This window comes from Lepisosteus platostomus, chromosome 23 (genome assembly GCF_059453375.1).
Source record: "Lepisosteus platostomus isolate fLepPlt1 chromosome 23, fLepPlt1.hap1, whole genome shotgun sequence".
Taxonomy (NCBI): domain Eukaryota; kingdom Metazoa; phylum Chordata; class Actinopteri; order Semionotiformes; family Lepisosteidae; genus Lepisosteus; species Lepisosteus platostomus.
Genome location: NC_142633.1, coordinates 9,379,295 through 9,405,549, shown reverse-complemented (window position 1 = coordinate 9,405,549; position 26,255 = coordinate 9,379,295). Strand labels below are relative to the sequence as shown.

The window sequence follows — 26,255 nt, the reverse complement described above, 5'->3', positions numbered from 1 at the left end:
AAACCGAAAGCAACGAAGCTGTAATCACCACTTTGATTGATTTTAATACCCCCTCAAAACTAGTAGGCATTCAGAAATGATATATTACCTTCTATAGAGGGCAGCATTTGGAACAAAATCATAAAGGTAGACATAGTCGCTGACATGAAACTGAAATTGTAGACATGGATAACGATTACTTTCCTACTCAGTTTGTCAGACCACCTACTAGAGGGAATGTCAAAATTGATTTAGTCTTACGAAACCATCCACACTGTGAGTGTGGAAAACAGAGGTGAGAGAAGCATTAGGGGAACTGTGATCATACAATGGCATGCTTTCAAGTGCATTTTTAATCTGTAAGTCTGAAACAAAGTTTTGGATGTTTAGAAAAGCAGTCTATGAAGGAATGAGACAGCTTGAAAGAAGTAAAATAGGTTAGATATAGAACCGGTAGAAAATGGACAGCAGAGCTTTCCAAATATTCTGCTTGAAGAGAAGAGATTAATTCCATGAAGAAGGAAAAGTCTACAAAGCCAAGGCCCAGATGCTTCAAGAAATCGATTACAAAAAGATCTAAGGAGAAATAAAGGGCTTTATAAAATGATTAAAGCTGAGCAGGATTTAGTTAAAGAACAGAATATCAAAAGGGCTGGGAGACAAACAGAAAAAATATTGCAATGTATCAAAAATATTTAAACACAATGCAAGGCTGGGTATATACCTGGTGGTTTAGATTTAATGTTAAGTGTGCAGACTGCTTAATACTGTTTAGAATAAACAAACAACAAATATAAAATAAGGAACACAGAGTGTCACAAAGCTACCTGCAAAAAACTCTTTCATGTTCTAATTTACTGTATGTCAACACATCATTTATTGTACAACTTCTAGACAATATGGAGAAGCAATAAAAAGGAAAACAGGATGCGAGACTAATTAAAAACAGACAAACACACAATTCGAAGGTTGCCGGTTCGTATCACCCGGCCGGCAGAGGAATCCTACCCCGCTGGGCCCCTGAGCAAGGCCCTTCACCCCAGCTGCTCCAGGGGCGCCGTATAAATGGCTGACCCTGCGCTCTGACCCCCAGCTTCTCTCCCTGTCTGTGTGTCTCATGGAGAGCAAGCTGGGGTCTGCGAAAAAACACATCAAGATCACGTCCGTGCGTGTCGGTTTGTGTAGAAACCGAAGACAGGCTGTTCTTGAACTAAGCCCTGCACGTCTTCCGCTATGCACACAGTAATAAAAGTCTTAAGCGACGCTCCCTGCTTCTCCGATTCCCCCTTGAAAAGGAAGCCTGCAGGGCAGTAGGGGTCTTTTGGGGGACTGCTGGGGCTGCTCCCTAAGGATTTATTACTGCCTGTGTTCTCATCGATTAAAGAAAAGCCCTTTGACACCCCCGGTCATGAATGCCACAGCTGCCTCTGATTGCGTTGTGGTGGAGCAGGACCCTCAATCATAGTGTTATCACTCAGGCCTCTGCACGACCTCTCCCACCTCTCTCTTGTGGCGCGTGCTGCTAATGTTGTCAACAACAACAGCTCTGTTTCGTCTGTGCACTGCAGAGAGGTTGCCTGGCTAATCTTCCTAATCTCGGCTTCTAGGCCGTCCAGCTTTTTTTATTTTAGAAATAAAGGACTCAATGAGTCACATCAAGCACAAAGATGATTCTGGCTCTCCTCATAAGAGATTCGTTTGCAACAGATCTGATGTATGCATGATGGTGCTTTCATTTGTATCGCAGTTAAAAAAAAAAAACACTGAGCGTGTACGCTCACCACACACCAGCTATCTGTGGGGAGGAGAGCAGAGTAATGAAGCCAGTTCAGAGATGGGGATTATTAGGAGGTCATGACTGGTAAAGACCAGGAGGAAATTTGCCAGGACACTGAGGTAACACCCTTTCATGACTTGGAATGATCCAGGAAGCTGCGGGAAAAGGGGTAATTACAATTACCTATTCTCAAGCTAATACCTCTGAATAGGATTGATCGCTGACGATCAAATTGCACCACAGCCATTTTTGCGAAGATATGAGAGAAACCAAAAAACCTAAATGTCAGGGGATCTGCATGCAAAATAGCATCTATAAAAACCCCACACTGTTTCTCAGACTCAGTACTCTGACATACTGTATTTCAAGAGTGAACAGACATATGTCTGCTACAAGCAAATCTAGGAGACCATAGACAGTTCATTAATTAAAATAATGTGCATGGAATAGTACCTGAGGGAGAGGGCCACTGGCATTACGAACGGAACCCTGCACCTTGCTCTTAAATGAAGATGAATGAGGGAGCATATTAATTCTGTATCCTCGACTTACCAGCTTCCCACTGGGCAAAAAGAGTTTCATTCCGTTTTCTCCCAAATTCACAGTAAGAAATGTGAAAAATACATCAAATGGAACAAATGGTAAAAAAATGGAAACTTGCAGAAGTCACAGTAAACTTTCGACTTGGAAAACTGACTGAAACTTATTGTGCCAGACATTAAAGCACGTTACACACGTGCAAGCAGCCAGGAAGACTGTACTGACACCTTACTTAATAGAATGAACTAAATACACTGACAAAGGCTACTGTAGGTGATTCATGGAAATAATGTAAAGAAAGTATAATTAAAATGCCTGGCAGGTGGCAGAGTTACCCTTTTAAACATCAGTTCTTATAACGCAGAGGTCGGTCTTCCATCTCAGTCATGCTACAAGACTACAAAAATTAGTTCAGTTAGGAAGTGCTGAAAATGAGAATCTTTAAAGTTTAACTTTTGGGGGGGAATTTTTTCAGAATTTTGGGAATTTTCAGTTGGGACGACTGCCCTCTGTGGATGTCAGTTCTGAGGAGATGGTACTTGAAGATGACAACAAAGGTTTTGATGAGGTTAACGGTATAATGGTTAAGTGCATTGGTGTGTCTGAATGTACAAATGGATTAAAGAATCCATTGGCATTCTTAAGAAATCCTCAGAACACAAATATAATGGCAATAATAAAAGTAAAAAACACAATTACATAAACCTCACCTACAAAACAGTACTTCTTAGAAGTTTTCATAAAACCATGAAAATATATATATACTGTTTTATATATATTTAATCACTCAGGCACCCTGGGGATTGTCACTGAGTTTATTTCCATATTTCACTGATTTCTCTCAGTATCTGTACTTTCAGAAAACTTTAAAAACATATAATATGAAACTGAAAGAAAGGGGTTTATGAACCAAGACTAATGTTGCTTAATGTTGGCATTCAAATGTTCTTTGTGACTTTTTTTTCATTCTTTTAGGTTTAGATTTTCACTGAAAAATAAAACATTAAAAATGGATTTCAAGCATTATAGTGTATGTTAATGTATGAATGTGACATATATTGATATTTATCGATGTATTGATAATATCTCGATATTTGTCATACTGGACACTTGTCTTCACTATAGTTTGTGTGCTTATGCTGCTCAGTTTCTTGTGAAGACACACACTGGATCTTAACATAGAACAGCAATGAAGGAACATGCCTTTTATCATCAAGGAAGTGAAAATCAGAATAAAGTAACTACAGCAGATCCCTGAGATCCTTTCCAGAAGCAGGCATTTTTAAACCATGAGAGAGAAGCACAGATTTCCTCAACAGGATCAAGGCACTTTGAATGTCATAATACTGTGGCATATTCAGGGTCCTGGGGGACAGTCCAGGGTCTATGGAGGTTAAATGCACATCAAACTAATGAACAAGAGAAGGAAATTCACTGTGGACACAGTGCTTGACCATTTTTATTCTCTTATTGACCTTTTCTCTTCAAGTCATTTCACCCAAGATTGTACTCACACTGTATTCAAAGCACAACTTGAGAACTCACTTTCTAACTCCTCCTGCTCTGAGAGGGGGTGCCACAGTCCATGACCTGCTGGTGTTAAAAGCCCATGTTTAAAAGTAAGAAAACGTAGAATGTCAATTTACAAAGCCCCTTTGGCAAAACCTCTGCCCAGTCTTTTCTGCTACCTGTTTATAGAAGTTCACAGGACAGATCTTACCATAAATTCCAAATAATAGTCCTGCTGGACCTGTGTCTGGACTGCTCTTAGGTCAGCCCTGTGTTTGTTTCTGCTAATGCAAAGAAACAGTTTGAAAATCCGGCTCCAGGCTACTGTTTTTGTATCGGTATCCAAAGAAAGTCAAGGCCAGATATTTCCACATCTGTCTCCTTCTCTAGCTCACTCACAGTTTCACACATACCTGTTCTCTTTCATTAGAAAAGGGGGGGTAGATTCAGCACATGTCAGTTCTAGGCCATATATATTTTTTGCTAGTGTTTAATCAAGTTCCCCTTCCTTTGAAACATTTGTACAGATTGGCACGGGGAGGCTTAGTGGAATATATCCTTGGGAGCAAGACGTCCACTGGGATTAAAGAGTTTATCAAGAGAATGAGCCGGTGTGTCAGCAAGGGTTTAAAGCAGAACATGTCCATAATGGGGCTACTGAAAGGGGGTGCTGACAGCAGAGCAACAGCACACTCATCAGGGTCTTAGCGCAATATTGATTCCTTACATCGACGCTTTTCATCCCAAAGTGCACCCTTTATACACCCCTGCAGTCCGGCACCACTGGGGTGTTACCCCAGTGTCCTGGCCAAATTTCCCCATGGAAATAATGATAATCCCTATGTATGAATCGGCTTTATTCCTCTATTATCTCCCCTCTGTTTATTATTATTATTTTTATTATTGTTATTATTATTATAACAACAATAATAATAATAATAATGAACCACATAGCAGTTCAAGATATATCAGAACAGTACAGTTATACACAATTTTAATATAGTACTTACAGTAAAAATAGAGATCTTTAAAAATGATGTCAGCAGTTTGGCGAGTTTTAAGCGGGATATTTAAATACCAGATTGTGCCAGCCTAGAGCGGAATTTAGCCACTGGGTTAAAACCCTCTGCCCTTCTTAACTGTGCCATGATCTTTAATGGCCATGTGGTCAGGACCTATATATCAATGTCTCATTTGAATGATGACACGTGCTACACCACAGGTCAGCATCCTGGGATACAAGATTAGAAATTTTGGTCTGGGGGAAGAAGTTCACCTACTGTTTTCACCAAAATCACAAGCAGCAGCAACCTGGGTTTCAAAGGAGGTATCCCAGCCCAGTACTGACCAGGCTCCACCGTGCTAATGTCTGAGATCTGACCAGATCAGGCTACAAACCGGTAAAGCTGATGTCTCAGTAGGAAGGTGGGGGGAGACAACAGAGCAGTGTTAAGACTCTAGTCTTCATCTTTTTGTCCACACCAGGGTGGACCACTCTCCTGACTTTTGCAGCACACTTGCCTGTAACTGCCTTCTTCCACATACCACAGCCCAGCTACCTTTGGCTTTGCCGGAACACACTCAAGAGCAGCTGTAGAAAAAGTAAGTTAAGCCTTTTATTTTGTTAAATAATAACAGTGCTGCCCCCTCCTGGAAACTTGAATAGAATCCTTTGTCTAGTAATTTTAAAATCCCAAATCCTTTATATATAACCTTTATATAACCTCATCTCTACCTTAAGCAATGGTGGCATTACAAATCCTTTGTTTGCCTTTTTTCTCTTTTTTGCCCGTCTTCTTCCTAGGCCCGAGCTGGCTACAGTGTGACCACATGTCCTTCCTTTTACAGCCAGACTCCTGCGGACAGCTGGGTGGTGTAAAGAGATGCGTACTCACTCTGCGCAATTTTGGCCAGGTGCAGGCGATTGACCCAGGAGATCTTGCTGAGGGGGTTGGGGGTATTGAACACCACCATGAAGCTGACGGGCCGTCCCGACCTAGAGAGAAGCACATTGGAAAACGATTTCAGCTAAAAATGTTTTATTGATCTACAGCAAAGTGTGGGATTCTAACTGACCTGGGTAGGCATGCCTTGTTTGACTCTGGCTATAACTAGCTTAACTATCAAGCTGACTCTGTGATTTTCTCAGACAGCTGGACATGAGAATACACATTCTGTGACTGGTATGAAGGCACTTTTACATTCTGTGGTCCTGTGCTTGTCTTGACATTTATGATAACACGAGATTGGCCAGCGATGTACTTAACTTATAAAAAAGAGCATTGAGAATGATTGTATTTAGAACATAACGGGAGAAGATCCACTTTTGTGTTTCTCTGTCCTTGTCTCTAAAAATGGCCTTTCCATATGAAATAAACGCATTTCAAAACATAATTTGCATTGTGACTTGACGTCTTGCATCCCTGCAAAAGGAAGTTCGGACACCGTCTACTGTAGGTCAAAATATTTGTAAATAGATTGGCTGCACACTTGAAGCTATTTTAGGAATGGGTTGGTACTGGTTTGCTGCTGTATGCCAGTGCAGAGATGTGAACACTGGTGAGTCTGTTGTGTTACTTTGTCTCCTGTGCTGCACACTGCTGCCCCTTAGGTTCCACCGAGGTGGATCTCTGGGTTCAAAGTGCACAGTGCTCACTAGTCAACACCATGGTTTGAGGGCAAAACACGCCCAATTTTATATCCTCCTTTAAATTCCAAAGAAGACTAAAAACTACTATCATGGGGAAAAATAACCTTTTCCAAATTAATTTTTCCACATTTGAAGTGTTGTTTTTTATACTCTCTTACAGAAGATCCGGAAAATCAGCTTTGGCTACAGAGCAAAACTCCTTGAGAATTGCCCTGTGTGTTTCTTGCAATCCACTGTTGGCATTTGAAGTGCACTTAAGATGCTGACGCAGGTTATGAAGCTGATGTCATATAGTCATATGCGAGAAAAGGAAAAAGCATATATATTAAAACCAAGTGTCATATTAATACACTGAATGAAGTGCCCATCATACAAGTACTGAAGTCAAAGTAGACAAAATAACTAATGTGGCCTTTTCCCAAGCACAGAGCAGTATAAACATCCTGCAAGTCAATGGTGTCCTTACTTTAATTGCTCAAAAGTGCACATGCATACTAGGCAGCATATTTAGACTGTGGCAAGTCAATTTATTGATTATTACAGTTTCTGTTTATGCATGTAGTAAAAGCATTTACTAAGGATATGCTTTAAATGAAACCCAAAAAAAAACCTCAGGGATCTCAGACTGTTGCCATTTGACCTTGAGCCTAATGGAGTTACCCCAGAAAAGAGTATGCTGAAATGAAGTGTCACCTTTGTGAAGTTATGCATCTCTCACTCATCCTCAGTGTCCTTTTCCCCAGATTCCCTAGCCAGACCCATAGATTTCTATTAGAGTGTCTAGCTACTCACATCTGCCCATTTGTCACTCTACCTAATGCCGTTACTGCTAAAGAGGCTCTTCGCATCCAGGCAAACGCAGGCAATTCACATTCAGGCATCATTAGAGGGTAATTGACTGGAGAATGGTGCTCGGCAGAGAATGCACTTCTGTCATCCCTGCTCACAGCCTGTTTTGCATTCATTTTACTGCGAGAGAGAGAGATCAAGATGGTCATGTTGCTTATTTAATTTGGTTTCTCAGGAATAATGCATGCTCTCTTCTCCTTCCTCATTCTCTTATCCTGCAACTGAAATACACAGGAAGGGGCTACGCACCAAAGGAGTGAGGATCAGCAATTAGTACCAAGCGAATTCAGAGGACTTCAAATTCCCTGTACGCACAATGTGTACTTGACAAATACAGCGATTCTGATTCTGAGGGGTAGTAGGGGCATGTAGGTCTGTTGTACAGCAACTCTAAAATCCCACAGTGTGCTAACGAAGGAAAAAGAGACACAATATTTCTCAATAATCCCACTGCAAAGAGGAAACATGGGCTATATTATATTGTACAAAAGTAGAAGCTCATGTAATGTCAATGGACAATGCATCAAAAGAATATGCAGACACATTAAATGTTGCCTGTTTCTTCATTCCACAACTCATCTAATTGCATGTTATTTGAGTTTTTTATCTCAGAATGGTTTGATTATTGCAATGATATTAGAGTGTCTCGCAATTGAATGGCGTCACAAGAGATCCCGTATGATGAAAGCATTTTATTTGCCTTTGTCGTGCTTTGGACAATAAAGGTAGGCAGAACAGTGCGGGTTCAAAGATGCTGCCCACTGTTTTTAATCTGTAACTGAGATCTAAACTGCAATCTGTAATTTAATCTGTAACCGATGCTTTAAGAAGAACATGCCAGACATTAAAATAAAGATCTGTTACATCTGCACCTTTTCTGGCAGTTCTACTCTAGTACCAGAGTGTGTCTGGGTTACACCGGAACAGAAGTCTGCAATAAGGAATATTTTGAACTCAACCTAACACAGTGCTAAAATATATTTTGTTAGTGTTTTACAGTTTCATTCAAGTCAAAACTTGCGTCACATTCTGTTAGATTGTTGCTACTTGCAGAAGCCCAAAATGTAACTTTGCTGGGCTTTGCTGGGCATTCCCCCACACAATGATGAAACAGAATGGCATCTGTGAATAGTGCCATTCTCAGCCTCAGTTCTGCTTTGCAGCCTCACAATCCTGAAGGTGAAGTGTTGAAGCATTTGAATGAATTGTGCAAAGTTTACAACTGAGTGGTATAATAATAATAACAGTTAAGTGCAATTGCATAGCAATCATAGACCCTGACAGTTCATAAGAGACCATTTTATTTAGATCACTCAGGCAGCCTATTGTGACTCCCTTCTGCGACGGGCAAATAGAATATTTCCTTTCCTGGCATTTATAACACCAAAGAAGAGCTTTTCATTTCCCTCAGAACATGCACAAAACAGGGGCCGTGAAACCTGTCTGACCTCAGTGAACACTTAGGGCATACAGGGATAAAGCTTTTATACAGGGTTTCATGGCTGGCTTGCTCCAAGTAGGAATTTAAACATGAGAAAGTTAGGTGTTAAACGAATCTTGGGAGGATTTCTTAAAAGTTTAATGTTTCTTTTTCATTCTGCAACATGAAGGGCTGGCTTTTCCTTCTTCAAGAAACGGGACAGCAAACCCAATAGAACGACTTTGAGCCCTTGTCTAGAGTCCTCTGGCCTAGCTGGCTGTAGTCTGCTGTGTAAGGAGGAGCACTGTAAGAGGAGGGGAGGCTACCCGAGTGATGGATGAACAAGCGTTTCCCTTTTCCTTCGACAAGCCCTAGCAGACACTCCTTGTATCCATTAATCCTGCCTACTACACCATAATGATCCCACTTTCTTGCTCCATTGCTTCCTAAATGTTAGGAAAAAGTTTGCAGAGTCACTTTCAGTTTTTATAACACTCTTTAACTGTAACAGGCCAGTATCTTTGTATTTTCTTTGTGGAAATTTCTAGTGAGTCCTGGCTGCATGCTTGTCCTGCTGTTTTGGGGGCTCCCCATCGTCCAGCCTCAAAGGTTAAATATTCTTAGGCTAAATAAAGAGCACATCAGGGGTGAGGGAAGCATGCGGCTCAATATCTCGGGCCCTGCTGTTCCGAGGCAGGTGAGTGCTGTAACACAAGCCAAGTGCCCTCGTCGAGCGGCTGGTCAGAGCCGCGCTGCGCCCCGCGGTCTGCTGCGTTAACCTCGGGCCAAGACAGGCAGCGGGGGCACCAGCTGCACTGCCACAGTGCCACCTGCTCACCCAACCCAAGGCAAGCACACTGCCACCACATGGCACATCAAGGAGCCCTGAAAGGCAGAAGTAATTAAACTAATAGCAGGATCACTACAGCCCTGCTCATCTCCAGAACTCAAAGAGACGTACCGCATCTGCCTGCAGACCTGCTTGTTTATAGAATCAGCTACCTGGTGTTGGTTGATGATTGTCTTCAATTCCCACGTTTCTGCATTTTCAGAGAGGAGAAAGGTCTGCTAGTATAAAGCATGTTTTTCTATTCCCGATAAATTGGGAAGACGTCTAAACTCGAAGAACCTGTATGGCAATCTCATGGCACCAGGCCTGAGCTATGCTGAGACTTGTCACTGAGACAGTTTTTGAAGTTGTTCATGTTTGCTCCTGTCAAAACGGCATCTTCCAATGAACAGATTCAGCCCACGCTTAGAGGCATGGAGGCTTCAAGAATTATGGCAGTTTCGATGGTGTTGTGCATCGCACCTGACTGTGACCGACAGCTGATAGACCAGATTGCGCCTTTGATACTGGTGAATATGTAGTGATTATTTCACGGTATTTGCAAAGACGCTGGCAGCAATGCCACCGCTAGTTGAGCAGATCTGCTGCCCAGCCTGTTGGAGTCGGATCAGACTGATGTGAACTGCTGCCAGCCACTCGGCTATGTTGGACCCCCTCTGGTTCAGTCTATAAACAATCCTTTTTGGGTGTCCTCTGTTCTACCTTAACCCAGTTCAGGGTATCAGACAGTATCCTGTCTTGTAAGTTGCACACAGCACAAGATCAAACAGCACCATGATTTATAATACTTCATAATATCGCATGTGCTAGGTGGAACATATTTGACTGTTCCAGAAGACAACCCTTAACATGTATATTAACAGCCTGCAGCACCTGGAACTTGACAGATTTCACCAGAAGCTAAGAGCCCTGACCAAGTCCCTGACATAATCAGCTCGTGACATTGTATATTGCTTCACAGTTCTTGGTTAGTACATTTTAAAGTTTTTCCTCGACTTTCTATTTTAATAATAATTTGCAGTTCAGCATTCAGAAGAAGCAGATATAATAAGCTTTTGATCCCAGTGCATTAAAAGGTAATGTGCTTTGTATCAGCTAAATCTGTGTGGCCTAACACAATGGATCCATCCTCTCTATAAGGCTAGTTCATCATCAGAACACTAAGGTACAGAGACGATTTACTTTAAGTGTTTGATTACAGACTGTTTAAAGTTATGGATGAGGCACATCTATCAAGAACTACAGTAGATTCTAAAAATTGCAGCATGCATCAAAACAGTCCATTCCAGTTTCAGTATAGGTCAGATTGACTGTTGTTAAATCCAAAAGTTATTCTTTGTGACTTTTCCAAAGCAGGCACAAAGTTTTCATAATTATCCTGCGTTTGGGCTTGCAACACAGTGGGTCTGATAGTGTGAGCATAGAGACCAGTGTATTGCAAAAACTATACCACCTTGAAGCCTAATCTCAGTAGCTAAATCCTGGTCAGCAGCTAGATGAGAGCTTTCTAATGCAACTGTATTTCTTGCTTTAGATTATTGCAATTAGTACTGGCACTAGTGTTGTGAAAGCAGGTTGACATTTGTTCATCTTAATCTTAGATAACAGATTCTAAACTCATACCCCAGTATAGCAATAGGGTTGCAGAACTTGCTAAACTGGATTAAAGGTTAAGGGGTGGTACATATACATTGTAAAATAGATTTCTGTCCGAAGAATGAAAATGAAAGGCCTCATGGCATTTTTCACAGAAGAAACAGTTATCATGAAAATGACACTGGATTTTTAAGGGCTTCTTTTTAGGAATTGAACAATGCATAGGTAATTCACAGCATTTGTTACTTTAACAGCTGTAACAACACTGTGCTTTTTGCTTCTTAAAGTGTGTATGTTGTCAGATTCAAAGAGAGTAAAAAGGTTAAAAGAATAGCAAACACAGACTCACAGAGGCAAATTAATCTTTTTAGTCTTAAACAAAGGATGAGACTTAATACAAGTATTTATAAATGTGGTAGACAAAATCAGGTACAGCCACAGCCAGCAAAGAGAGCTATTGGACAGCTAAGGAAACATGAAAGTGTGGCCACAAGTGGGAATTCACAGAAGAGCTGTGAAAGTCTGGAACAAACTACATAACCACATTACTAAGACTGATTCCCAGGGATCACAATAGGGTTGCATAAAATCCTCAATCAGCTATTAGCAACAAAGAAAGTAGTATTTCTGAATGATTTAGGTGAGGCTTTTTTCTATCATCCCCCAGACACAATCAGGCCCTCAGGATACTCACTTATCAGGTTTGCCTGGAACCAGCAAGCGCAGACGGCACTTGTTAGCACACTGGATCTCATCCTCTTTGATGCGGATGAGCCTCTGTAGGGCCAGACACCAGTCCTGAGCCACTGTTGAGTTCAGGTTCTGCATAGAAACACACCAACATAAGTCTGCAGAAACCTGAAAGCTGCCTCCTCTACAGCCAGATTGAGAGGAAGAGAGAGACAGAGTGTTAGAGAATAGAACAAGCGGGGCTTCTGTGCAGCTCAACCGCAAGAGGGGTTTTCTCAAACAACAGCTTGAGATGTTTAGTCCAGTCGTCATTGGTTCAAGCTGCCGTTATCCAACTGTGACAGGGATTATGATGACCCAATTTACAGAAGAGCAAGAGAAGGAGAAAAAGAGAGTTACAGAGAGAAGGTGGAACAGCGACTCACAAAACACCACAAACTGAGTGCGACAGGGTGTGAGAGAAGGAGGTCAGTCTGCCAGCTCACCTGGTAAGAACCCTGCAGTGTGCCAATCAGCTGGGAGACGTCTTCCACCACAGCCAGGTCATGCTGCAGCTCCTGCAGTTCCTGGTAGAGCCTGGGTGGACCCAGGAACACTTTGCCTGCATCACAAGACACAGCAGTCATGTAGAAATCCATTGGAGTTACAGCATCTGCATGGCTATCTTCTTGGGAAAATCGAGCTTCGACCCCCAGCTTTCATTCCTATTGTTACAAGCACACATAGTACCTAAGTAGGGAACTGCGTCAGCATGCGTAGGCTGCAAAGGGACAAGTAAAGTTTTATTCCTGCTGAAAAGAGAAGGAAAGAAACACAACGTTTCAGCTGTGGAGCCTTCTTTGGGTGTGACAGGCTGTGGAAGGCTCCACAGCCAAAACATTGTGTTTCTTTCCTTCTCTTTTCAGCATGGAATAAACCTTTACTTGTTCCTTAGTACCTAAGTATGCTGCCTAAGGAATTTAACAGAGTTTGTTAATCCATCTATCAAAAGTTTACATAAAGTGTGCCTTGTAAGATCACAGTAGTTTCATAAGGCAGTAGTGAGCATCTACCTTATTATATACATAGTGAACGTCTGCCTTTATTTACTGATGACTTACTGCCTGTGATGACAGACCAGAACAATCATGCTTAAAGTAGTAATATTTTAGTACTGTCACCTTATTGGATGGCTTCTAACCAAGAAAGTTTTGAAGAGCAGTAGGATTTAAAAGAGCATTCCACTTTCAAACTACTGTAGGCCATACTTTCATTGATCTTCAAGAAATTGTGAAAACCTAAATTCATCAGTTAGATGAACTATTAACATTAGTGATCGATACTTGATGGACTGATCCCATTGTTTGTCGAGCTACGGCAGCGCAATTCAATACAGCAAAATGAAGAACGTTTCAAATCACACGGCCACGTTGCTTAGAAAAGGCAGCACGGGGTGTCTCATTAAAAATAAAATGCTTCATCGAATCAAATCGAAGTTCCTTTGTGTGCATTCTCTCTGACCTTACATCCGCCTCATAGGGAATCGATAGCTTGTTTGCTTTCTGCAATTTTTGCTTTCCTGCATTTCGGCAGCGCAAAATGAATTGTGTAATTTAATTGAGACAGGAGATGTGGCTCCTAGGTTATCTTACTATATTTCTATTGACAGATAATAAAGTATGGTCACATGCTATAGCATTTACTACAGTCTTCACAGAATGTCTGTTGGTCTTAGAGCTGTAAAAGAGGTAATATCAGCAAAGACGATCCCAAGGATTGTCATCTTCAAGGGGCACCATAACCTTTTAATTTAATGGGATATTTAATGTAGCCAGCAGACACTTGTAATCCATACACTGGAATCAATATCCACTCAATCTGAATACCAAACCTTTCCAAGACCTGTGGGGATCTCTGTCAGAGTTGTATGTTTTATTCTCCATAAATAAATTTGGAAACTTCAGAGTGGTATTTCAGCCACCCAAATTCCTGTGACTTTTAATCTGACGTTTCAATTCCCCCAAAACAGCCTTCACTTGGTCATCTCTAAGGCTGCCACAGGAGTCCAGCCACACCCGACTGAGCCAGATAGTTCTTGTACCCGGCAGATACAATCAACAGCTGATAAAGAGCTGTAAAGCAGAGTCTCAGCCTGCACAAACCCATCCTGCACCTGTAAAGAAGGTACCTGTTAAAGAGTCAAAGTGCTGGGGACTTAGTCACTTTTGCAAACTGCCCCAGGGAAACAAAACACAGCATGTTCTCATGTTAACTCCTCATAAACCTCCAGCTGCAGAAAAGAGCTTTATCTCTGATCTCTACACAAGGCTGAAAATAAGATCACTGAAAAACTGTCATGCTTCTACAACAGCCAAACCAATACAGAGACAAACACACTGCAGTTGTAAATTCACAGCCATTTAAAATACCTGTTTACAGCCATATTGGCTGGATTATATTTATTTAACCTCTTTACCTCAATAAAACTAGCACTGTGTTACATCCTGTCCTGCATCTATTAGAGCCCCGTCTATGGCACAGAGTGCAGCACTGGAACATTAGGGTGAAAAGCAAGACTGAGAATACAAATCTTATTTAATTTCTTCCAACCCAGTTCCAGACCTTGGGGGAAAGTAAAGAGATCTCTGGAGATTCAAAGCAGACTGTCCTATTTCATCCATGAATTAGGGCACTCAGACCTTCAGGAAATGAAAAATGAGTCCATTTAGGGCAGGAGCTAGGGAGTGTACCATCTGATACTCCGCAGATTGACAGCAGCAACTGAGAGAGCTGTGGCTGTCTCTCCATCTCTATAAATAAACAGCAGAGACGATTCATTCCTGCAGTAAATGGGAGATTCGGACAATTTAGGAAGAAGCGGCATCAGGAACCACTGATTAAAGCTGTTGCCACTGTTGCATAACTAAGCACTGCCTTTTAAGCAGGTCATTACTGCTTTACCGATCCATTGAGAAGGTCTCGTTCTCTGGGTTTTAATGATCCTGTCACTCGCCATAGCCTCTCGATGTTTTCTTATGTGTTCAGCTAAACGCTGCTGCACTAATTCACCTGGCAACCTTAAGATTTCTCATAATGCCCAGATTTATGAGCTTATGCTTGAACAGCCTCACAGGGTGTTGATTCCAAGTTGTCTCCTAAAAGGAACAATATGCAAAACACCAGTTTCTTCTGTTTCTTTCATTATTCCGCTTTGTGTAGCAGATAAATACATTTTGCATTTTTCCCCTCACTGATTTACAAATACTAATTATTTTCCATTGGAAGAAGCTGAGATTTCCCTAAGTTTTGGAGCTCAGAAAAATGCTGGGGAAAGCATTCTAGTACAGAAGTCTGCTTCTTGGAGCCCAGAACAAGGCCTTGCAGACCTCGTAGCACTCTTGTTTCATAACCCAGGGTCATGGACTCAGTTCTGGCCTTGGGTGCAGGTGTGTGGATGAAGAGCATGTTTCCCATAGTTTAAAAGGGTATTGACTGAGTCCTCTTACCAGCAGCCATATCACCCTGCAACTCACAGCTGGAAACCCAGTGAAGCTTGGCAGGTGTGAGCCTGGCCAGTACCTGGATGGGAGACTCCTGAGAAAGCTAAGGCTGTTGCTGGAAGAGGTGTTAGTGGGACCAGTAGGGGGGCGCTCACCCTGCGGTCTGTGTGGGTCCTAATGCCCCAGTAGAAGCGACTGTGACACTATACTGTAAGGTGCTGTCCTTCGGAAGAGATGTAAAACCAAGGTCCTGACTCTCTGTGGTCATTCAAAATTAGTAGGAGTGTTACCCCGGTGTCCTGGCCAAATTTCCCCCTGGCCTTTACCAGTCATGGCCTCCTGATAATCCCCATCTCTGAACTGGCTTCATCGCTTTGCTCTCCTCCCCACTGAGAGCTGGTGTTTGGGGAGCGTTCTGGTGCACTCTGGCTGCTGTCGCATCATCATTGGTGGTGGAGGGGAATCCCCATTACCTTTTCTGCTACTACTATGCTTTCCATCTAATAACTCCTAATAATTGGCTACTTTAAATTACTAAAAAATGCTACCTTCTTATCTTGCTATGACCAAATGTTTGGAGTTACTTCCTCCTACACCCCATTCGCAGGGTGTGGTATGTCTCAGACTGGCAGACACTTGGTTATATACTTACTATATACAGTATTCCGTGTCCATACATGTGTAGGAGGGCTTTAAATTTAGCTACTCTATAATCAATAAAGAAAATTGACCTTCTCATATCTGTTTTTGGTTCAGTAAGAAGCACATAGTTACGCACTTAAGTCTAAAAGTAATCCACTTTGAATACTTAATTTTATATTTCAAACATAAAAGGACTATTTTCCATTTACAGCTCGATGGGCTTTGTGGGTACCTGGAACACTGGCACTGCCTGGTCTCTTGAAGCCACTGTGTTGAAAGAGGGTTTCTTTGTTCTGGGTAGAGCCCTCTTGCCCAACCTCCACTACCTGCACCAGCAGCAGGGGGGCGCTCCACTTCATGGCATACTTTGGGCCAACTGGAACAAGGCTGCTGATGTCAGGTTGCCCCCTGGTGAAGAAACAAGGGATATACTAGCGACGTTGGGACAGACAATCTGCTTTCTACAGTGCAGGTTCCAACTCATGCACAAAAATGCTGAAAGATACATTTAATCAACATGAAAAGTGTCAGGCATAAAAAATGGAATTTTAAAACCTTCTGATCAATTCCATTAAACATAAGTGTGAGACCCCCAACAGTTATATGGCATCATTACTATTCATGTATTCCCCTAATCAAGAGCTATCAGTGTTCTGATCAGTTCTCCAAGACTTTTAAACTGAGGACAAACTTGGTACCAGGGGAATACAATTGTACAAAATAATGAAACATATTTCAGTGCAGTAATTATTTTTTAAGCTTAAATGAAATGCTTTGAAAGATCACTCACTGTGATTATAAATTAGCTAGGAAAGGTACAAATTACATGCACACTTTTCCTTTTATCCAATGCTCAGTGCCAGTACGTTTCATAGTTGATATCTTTGATGGGGATAAAGAGTGAAGTGGGTATTCTTTTAAGGTAGTGATCTTTCAAGGCAGTACTTCTAAGCATGTAAAGGAGTTATATCTGGGTATCTTGAGAAGCACCACTAAGCATAGTATATACTGTACTGTTCTAACTCGATTTTTGCTTTTGATGTAGAGGTGATATTTTGACACATTATTATCACAAGGCAGTTAGCAGCGGTGGAGGGCCGAGATGTGAAACTGACTTGACATTGATGTTGGCGCAGATGAGCGTGTCGTTGAGGAGGAAGACCTTGCGCTCCTTGGACTTGAGGACCTGCCCCTTGTCTCCGTACACCGTCTCAATCAGCGTCTCGCACAGGATCAGCTGCCTCTGGTCCGAGCTCAGCAGCTGCACGGGGACAGAGACGGACAGCTCATCACTCCACGGCGTGGGATTCTACCGCTGACAGGCTGCCGAAGTGGCTTCAAATTGCTCGGGTCTGGTGTCTTATCGTTCCATCCTTCCATCCATCCATCCATCCATCCATCCATCCAGTTCCTAAACAGCTTTTTCCAAGATGGAGTCAAGGGGCAGCCAGTGAGCTACGGACTCAAGGCAGGGTTACCAAGATCACAGGACGCCAGTCCATCACAGTGCACACCCACAGATACAAACACACATGCACTCACACCAGGGCCAATTTTCTTAGAAGCCATTTAACCTGCCGGTATGTTTTGGGACTGCAGAAGGAAGTGCTTGTTATTTTTTTCTTTCTTTCTGAACGTGAAATACTCCAATCCTTCCCCCTACCCTTCTGGTATGTTTGAGAGAGTGTATGTGATACGAATGAAGTGTGAATGATACTTACCCTTTTGTTGTTTCCCTAAAAGCACTGCAGTGTTTTCCCCATTTGGAGTATTGTATTGTATTGTTTTGTGTTGCTCATGAATGGCCACCAGTCACCTTTCCTGTTTGTAGTATCACACAAATTATCTTAAAGGGAAAGGTTACTGGTGAGCCATCTAGAAATAACCGATGTAAGGTTAGTTGTTTTGTTTAAGTGAATATATATCAGTTGCATGACTCTGTTCAAATTTATAAGTTATTCTGGGATGGTTAAATACTTTATTTTTATCAATCTGCCCATTTCTGTTAAGAAAATGTGAGCGAGTCCCTTTAAGAGGATGGTCCTTAGAAGAGGAGGGGCTATAAAAGGGACTGGGAGAGCTCAGTATGGAGGAGGGTGCCTTGGAGGAAAGGTGTGGAGAGTACTCCTGTGAGGGTTTTTTTTTTTGTTATCCTTATTTTTTGGCAATAAATCCAGTTTTGTTTGCATTTGAAGACTGCTGTGTGGAAGTTTCTTTTCTTTTGAGCCAAACCTGGTCACTTGTCCCGGTGACATTCACACAGATGGCACCCCAGGGATGGAACCCTACAGCCCTAGAGATCTGAGGCTGCAAATGCTAACCACTGCAGCACTGTGCTGCCTTGTATTATTTTTAAGAAGCCTAGATCAATGGAGCAGCTCCACAAAAGAGTGAACTCACATGTTACAATGCCTGGCAAAATCGTGCATCCCAAACTTCTGTCCCGCCTGGGTAGTCCGCATGCATAAAAGGTTTCAGCTTTTGAAAGCCCTTTCAGCTCTTGCCTCTAAAAGTAACTGTGTGAGCTTGCCTGCAGCAGGGAGTGAGGCAACTCAGCAAGACTGAGCAGTGAATTTTCTAAGCTCAGGTGAGTGGGCTGGCAAGAACTTCAAGAATTAAGAATGCCGTAAGTAAGCATGTATGAAGCTGTTTCATGAATAGTTCCGAACTATGAGAGAGAAATTTCCACTGGCTGTCCTGGTCCCATTAACCTATTTCTTAGCAATCCATAAAGTGAGGAAAAGAATATGCAAAAAAAGGACTTTTGCCTATTTAACTGAATCTCAGAGATGAAAAGGGACCTGTAGATTTAACAGGGCTGCCGTAGTTCATTTCCGCTCAAATCAGCTCATGCCAAATCTGTCATTGTTTCTGGGCTTCGCCACTTTCTTTCTCCTACATTCACACTGCCCTCTAGGGGAAATAACAGGCTGAATCACGCGGCGCTGAGTATTGCCAAACACGAAGACGTACCTCTCTGTTAATGCTTCCTGACATTCCCTGATAACTGACAAATCAGCCCCAGTCAAAGCGTCTAGAATTGTTATTATTTCAGTTTTATTTTTAGAAGGCTTTTGTGCACCATGGAGCTCCTGTGACAGCGCGCTTTTTCTGCAGTCTTTGGAATGCCCTTTTCTACTGTAGCATGCAGCTGAAATTGACAAACTCATTTCTGAAGGAGTTGAACTTTTTGACAGTTTGTGACCAGTGGGTGAGGGGTGTCCTGCTTCCACTCCCCAGGGGATCTCTGCTACCTGCAGTGCAGAGAAGTCCTCAAATAACATTCTGCTGTCATAAGTGGGGTGGCTCATATAACAGTAAAGGCTATGGGAGTGGCTGACTTGTTGATTGCACCAACAAGATTGTAATTCAACGCAATTCAAGGGTCAAACATTTCCCTTTCCAAAAAAACAACATATCACAAATCAATTCCCTTAACCACATACAAGCACTCACCATTATAGAGAATAACAAATACATAATGTTGCATTACACAGTGAATAGACAAAGAATATGTGCGTACCACTTCAAAGATACTGTACAAATCTTACTTTCAGTTTGCTACTTTCATTTTTGTTGTCTCATCACAGGATCGACTTATTAATCAATTTCAATTTCTTCGTGGTGAGAGAAGAAACACCAAATCTCCTGGCAAACCATCCAGAGGAGTTCTTGTGTCTCATTCTTTCACTGAGGTCTTCTGGTAACATTACGACTGTGTGTTGAGTAATGGCATATGAAAAGAAATGAACAGAATGAATAGAAATGGATGACATAGGGTTTTTTAAATAAGCAATGATGTTCTTTCAGAGTGTCGGCTTGTCTTGCAGAAAGATAACCACTACATTCACTTTACCAGTTCCTATCAACATCAAGTGTTGCAGCTGAATTGGTTAGGACAGACTCTACAACATGTCCATTTTGAGCTTAAGCCAATCAGTTTTCGCTCCCGCCAGGATATCACAGTGAGTATGCACGGTGACACACTAAGTCATACTGCTGAAGGACCCAACAAGGAATGGGACAGCTGCTTCTCCAAAAATGTGAAAGACAAGCCAAAAGAAACGAGCCTAGGAATCCCCACTGAAAGCCCTGTCAAAACCATTTCAAGACTACCACAAACGTTTTGTTTTGAAAAATAACAATGTACTACTGCTGTTTTAACTAAAAAACAGCTGATGTCACGGTGCTGTATTGCATGTTCTTTACTGAGCACTTAATCCTGCAACCATGTTTTAATCACTGCCAAATGATTATCTTCTCCCTGCGAGGGGAAATGTCAATGAAGTAGGGTTGACCAATTAAATGAAATCATGCCTTTAATCTTGACCAAAGCTAGCTGTGTAAAGCAACAAATTTGCCCTCTACAACTCAAAGGCAGTCTTTTCTTTAGCCATCAAACCACAGTCAGTGGTAGATACCAACTCTATACTCCAAAATGGATTATATATAACAATTGAAATTAGTATTGAGCAGATTCCCAGGAATTATAGTTTTCTTTTCTGAACAACACCTCCCAGATTTCTGGATGTGTGTTCTTTTATCTTCATTTTGCATGCAGACACAAATGCAATGTCAGATGTCCAGCAGCCAGAAGTCTTTGAATGGACATTTGAAACCTGTCTTCCTGACTGCCTAGCAGTGTGTGATTCATGTGGAGAACAGACTTTGAACCTGGATCATTGTGATGTGGATATTCTACATTAGAATTGTCCCACAAAGCACCAGTGAGCTAAAGACATTTGATCAAACAGCTGCAATTAAAACAGACACTAAACAAAATCCTAGTTCTAGATATCAGCAATAGTCTTAATCACCTCATCATAAAGGCCTTCCAAAACATTCACGTTTACAATAAAATGTTTCATTTATCTCCTGATTATCTTATTTAAAAATATATTAGGATTTCCTAGAGCACCATTATATTAATGGAAAAATAATGTTCAAAAGCAAGCTCTACTGCACTGTTCAGTCAGGCAGTGATCAGCAGTATTGAATGAGACTAGTAAACAACATTATCCCCAGATGCAGCTTAGTTACAGAACAATGCATATAGCTGATGTACAGTCTATAAAATCTGTTTGTACATAGGCACATACGGTAAGTTGGATTTTATTGAACAAAAACTCAGCATAAGAGGGCAAGCACAATTCTAAATCGTCCGGATCGATACAGGTTAGAGACAAGAGCATTTTTATTCATTCCAACAGGTGAAATCTTTCCTAAAATGAGGACTACAGAAAGAGCAAGAGCATCATTATAGCACCATTTAAGCCAGTGATTTTTCAAAATTATTTTCTCTCCTTGTTGCCGCAAATGAGTCTGTGTTGTGTTGTCTTAAAGCGATTAAAGAACTGCTGGATTAAATGGCTTTGACTACAGCCCTTTCCTTCTTATTTAAACCAACACATTCTGGGCTTATAACCATGATTTTGTGATTTTATTCTTCATTATGGATGAACATGTGTGGTTGATGTGCTGCAGGGTTACACTGTTTCAGACAGACACACCTGAGCAGGTGAAGGAGAGGGCAGGAAGAGAGGCTAACAGGCTAACAGAGGCCAACGAAAGGACAAGACAGGTGCTCTGATCCACCAACAAACCAACAATTTCTAGCTGATCAGGCACAAAAGCTGCACTGGTGATCAGACAGAACGACAGAACGACAGCTGCCAGCCAGGTCCAAGCTGCTACCTTGTTGAGGGTGCGGTCACTGATACTCTTGGCCAGCTGCTGGATCTCGGTGATCTGGTCTGCCACGCGTTTCTGCTCGTTGAGCTTCTCCGCCAGTGTCTCCAGTTCAGTGAGGGCCAGCTGCAGATGTAAGCGGTCTGGGTGCCCCTTGGACGTGTTCTTCAGCATGTCCTTCAGAGACACAGAGCGCATGGAGTCCGTGAGAAACTGCCCCCAACTAGCCCCCCTCCCGTACACCAGGCAGATAGGGGGACTCCACCATTGAAATCTGTGGTATTATTTGTATGATCAACTGTTTTATGGCAGTTCGTCTTTTTTTATTTAATTAGGCTGTTAAAATTCAATTTGTATAAAGCACTGTTCATTTTAAAGACATTTTTGTTTTACATCAACCTGTTGCTCTACATTATTCAGAGAGTCTCGGGCACAATTTAGGCACCCTTTACTTGAAATAATATTATTCATTATTTTGTTTTGTTTAATGACTACTATTTCTTAAAACAGCAATAATAATAATATCGTCACAAAGTTATTGAACAGTGACATGTTTGTTCGTCTAAAACTGTGTGTTTAGTTCATGTTCTTCTGAGACCCTTCAGTTAGGGAGACTCATTCAATCTTTCCCACTATGCTGTTTTTTGAGTGAATAAGTAAGTTTTTAAGCATCACTCACCAGATTATGTATGAAAAGAAGCACTTTTAAGTCTAATTAATAGAAGAGTGGTGGCTAATTTGTAAATACCCTCTGGAATGACAACTAAACCTACAGAAAATGTGAAGTAAAAGATCGTGTCATTTTATGTAGCTTAATATTTGACTTAATAAAGTGTTTATCTATAAGAACAATCTGGCTCAGACAGCTGAAATATTTGACTGGAGCCTGGTGATGCCCAGTCTGCTGGTGTGTGAGTAACTGATAGCTCCATGTACTGTATATCTGTGCTGTTAATGTCCGTGCGCCGCTGGACGGACCTGCAGCAGAAGGATGAATTGGGGGAATCTCTGGATGGGCTTCACCATCAGGCCATACAGCGTGATCCGGTCAGCACTGGAGGCCTGCTTCTTCTGAGGGACAGGGCAGGTGAGGCAAGAACAACAGCACACACAGCACAGCTCAGCAGAGCACAACTGCGCAAACAGGCAACCTCAGAAAAAAAAACGTCACGTGTCCAACTAGAGAAAAATAAAAAGCTCTAGAAGGTTATATATTTCTCGAAATCATTCAAAACACAAGGCTCTGAAATCACCTCTGCCGAGGAGCATACAAGACCAACGCTCGTCACTGGCACTTGTCTCCTGTCACCTTTATCATGTATTTCTGGATGAGAGAGGATGGACCGTCTGCCAGCTGAGCTGCCTCACCTTAAGAAAATCCAGGAATGCAGGTTTGGAAATGCAAGCCTTTTTAATGAGAGCCATAGCGTTGGTGAAGTTATTGACATAATCGCTGTAGACATCCAGCACCATTGACTTGGAAAACTGAAAAAAGCAACAGGAGAAAATCATTTTATTTTTTTAAAAAGTGCCTACTGTATGCATGTACAGTTTTTATTAGTTGTGTTCCATGCAGATTTGCTTTTAACTTTGACTTCAATGGTCATCCCGGGTTCTGCTGTATTGATACTTTGAGGTACATTACAATACTTTCCGGGTCTGGGGATAGAGAGGTCCAAAGTATATGAATGCATCTTCTACTCCATTCAAAGTGATCAGTACTCCATGTCATGCAATTGGAAGCAGATAACCTCAAAAACACAAAGGAGTTCGCCGACCTGTGCATTCCAATATTTAGCAGAGAAAATACTCATTTAAGAATATCTATTTATTTCACTTGAATGAAACACAGCTTTCAAGATGATGCTGATCATGGCAATTTGGGTGCGAAGGCGGAAGTGAATCAGTAAATCACATTTCCAGACTTGAGAACTGGAAATGAGGAAGTTTCACTATTTCCCCATCCCCTCGCAAATGGCTAGAAGCCAAAATGCAGAGAAGTAGTATTCGATTACGAGCCAGTATGGCATTTAGGCTTTTGGTGATTAATACACCCGTTATAAAATCAATCACGAGATGTTCTGCCTTTCCGATGGAGCTTTGTAACGGGTGCCGAGCATATCAGCCACAGCCGGTCGTATTAACACTCAGACATCTTCATATTGCCGGAGGGAATCAAAAGGAGATCAATGTAATTACACAATATATAAGGTCAAGCAGCATACGATGCCCTTTTAAAGGCTAAACAATGCGTACACAAAATAACTGGGTTAAAACAGCAAATCAATTCATTAGTTCTGTAATTGACTGTGAGAACATAATTCATACAGATGCCTCATTAATGTGGCACCGAGGTAGGATTTATTATCCTCATAATTGAATGCACAATTGAAGTGTGCTGCTGTACTTGCGAACACCGTACATAAATTACATTCGAGCATTCCTTTTCCAGAGTGCATGGGAGGTGACTGGAGTGGTGCCACTGTCATTCCCTAAACAAACTGAAATGATAGCGACTAAGGGTCATGGGTAACTAGGAATGTCTGCACTAGAAAAAGTGTAACTTTCCTGGAGGACCGGGACGAGGACTTTCAGCCCATCTTACTCATTTGGCTGCTTATTTTTTTATTGGTCTGAAGACCCTCAACCAGCTATTTCTTAAAATCACAGGGAATCATTGTCAACCTTACAACCACACCTGCCCACCCTACCTAAATAGCGGTTCTCAGTCTCAGTCTACACTCCCCACTGAGCACCAAGTGCTCTAAATTCATTTTTAAAACACTGGAAATGCTAGCCCTTCTGAACTACTAGTGGTGCTTTCAATGTATGCACAGGACGTTGGGGACAGTTTCCTTCGACACAGCTCCTGTTACTCTGAAAGCATTGCCATACATACTGAATATACTAACCTGTTTATAGTTTGTTAGAATGGGGTGGATGGTTATACTGTAAATTAGTGTAAGCCAGAACATACTGTACAGTACATTGGATTCATTTTAGCAAACATCAAGGCAAAGGGGAATTTTCTTATGGAATCGGCATAAGGGTCTCTTTTTCCCCCTGTTTTCAACCCCGGCAGAAAGAGCTACCACAGTGTCCGAAGGAAGCAGCCTTCCAGAGAGGGCCCTGCGCCCGAGCTCACCGAAGCCACAAAGAGATCCCCGATCTTCTCCGAGGAGTCCCACTCGGCCACCCGCGAAGCCAGCGCGATCTGGAACATGGAGTGGCACTGCAGGATCTCCCGCAGGCGGTAGAAAATGAGGTGGATCTTCCTGGGGCTCAGAAGGCGTGGCTCAGCCTCCAGCAAGGGTTTCTGGTACTCCTGAGTGGACGAGAGTTTGAAGAAACCGAAGGAGTATTCCATGCTGTCTTTCAACAAGAGTGAGAGATTTTAATTACGAATTTTGGCAAAGGAAGGGGAACAGCAATAAGGAAGTGATCAAGGTGGAATGGCATTTTGCAACAAACAAGATGCTCTCAGTACATACTGTATCCTCCTGTATCCTTCATGGCTTCCATGTGGGACAAATGCATCTATATGGACATTCTTACTTAGATGCTCCTTTTGATCACCTGATGTTTTACGCTAATGCGGACGATTTTTATTTTCACTTCTGATAACTGCTGTTACGTGAAACTGTGTCCTTTCTCTAAAAGCAATTCAATTTTCATGAAGAATTAGATTCACTTTGTCCCTCCCCTGCATCACTGCAGTCTTGATGTTTAAGATTTTAGCCTATAAAACACACTTCTCCCTATTTATGTGTTTCTTAAACTCATTAGAATGTTTTACATTTACAATATAACCCCTGTGTCTCTATGCCAAAAGCTTCTGCAGCCAAATAAATTAAAAGCTACTGAAGAAGAGAAACAGGCCTGAATATATCCCTACTCCATTTTAGTAACCTCTGTTATGGAATGCAAATGAAGCCCTGTCAACACCCAATCAGTTTGTAACCCAAAAGAAAATGACCAATGGTATCGCACTTCAAAGACTCTGGTATGCATGTGCAGCTATAGCATGGTTTGTCTTGAGCCCATTAAAAATCTAAAGGCACTGGGGCTGAGACCCTGCATTGCCTGACACAAATTAAGTACTGGTTGTTTCAAATCAATTTGAAATGCAAATTATGGTAGAATGGTGTTACTTGATTTTTATTTTACCAAACTCTTAATGGATCTTCTTATTCCAACCCAATCTGGAATCGCAAAATTGTTCACATTTCGGCTCACAGCTGCAACTGATGTCCTGCACAGGGAGAAAAGGGACCACCTACCAGGCCACTTACAGGAGCATTTGACATGCTGCAGGCAGCCATCAGGAGGGTCAGTGCCAACTGGAGGAGTGGTGAGTCCCTCACTGACATCACTGTAAGCCTGCAGGCAGCTGTAGCTCCTGAGAAGTCAGAGAGCTCTCACCAGCCACCTGCCCAATACACTGAATTACCTAGAAAAATGTGCACCACCACTTTGGGAAGCACAGTCAAAGGCAGTATCATAGAACTCAGCCTGTGCTTGGTGCCAGACGTTTTACTGCTTGAGCCACTCAGAAGCCCTAACACCTGGGGGTATAACTTTTTTGA

At 42.0% G+C, this 26,255-nt stretch overlaps 1 protein-coding gene across 8 annotated transcripts in view; it reads right to left on the bottom strand.

Annotated features, from left to right (window-relative positions):
- LOC148642010 (rho guanine nucleotide exchange factor 10-like protein) overlaps window positions 1–26,255 on the bottom strand; it is a 140,922-nt gene that overhangs the window by 60,128 nt on the left and 54,539 nt on the right. For 7 of the 8 annotated variants that reach the window (XM_088617399.1, XM_088617402.1, XM_088617401.1 and 4 more), the window contains 9 exons: window positions 24,815–24,994; window positions 23,038–23,154; window positions 22,648–22,740; window positions 21,676–21,846; window positions 17,097–17,242; window positions 16,214–16,389; window positions 12,346–12,461; window positions 11,865–11,992; window positions 5,701–5,801 (listed from right to left, as the gene is read on the bottom strand). In XM_088617399.1, coding sequence (XP_088473525.1) covers window positions 5,701–5,801; window positions 11,865–11,992; window positions 12,346–12,461; window positions 16,214–16,389; window positions 17,097–17,242; window positions 21,676–21,846; window positions 22,648–22,740; window positions 23,038–23,154; window positions 24,815–24,994 — 1,228 coding nt within the window. The remainder of the gene's footprint in view (window positions 1–5,700; window positions 5,802–11,864; window positions 11,993–12,345; window positions 12,462–16,213; window positions 16,390–17,096; window positions 17,243–21,675; window positions 21,847–22,647; window positions 22,741–23,037; window positions 23,155–24,814; window positions 24,995–26,255) is intronic. The other variant, XM_088617400.1, reaches the window with a different exon arrangement.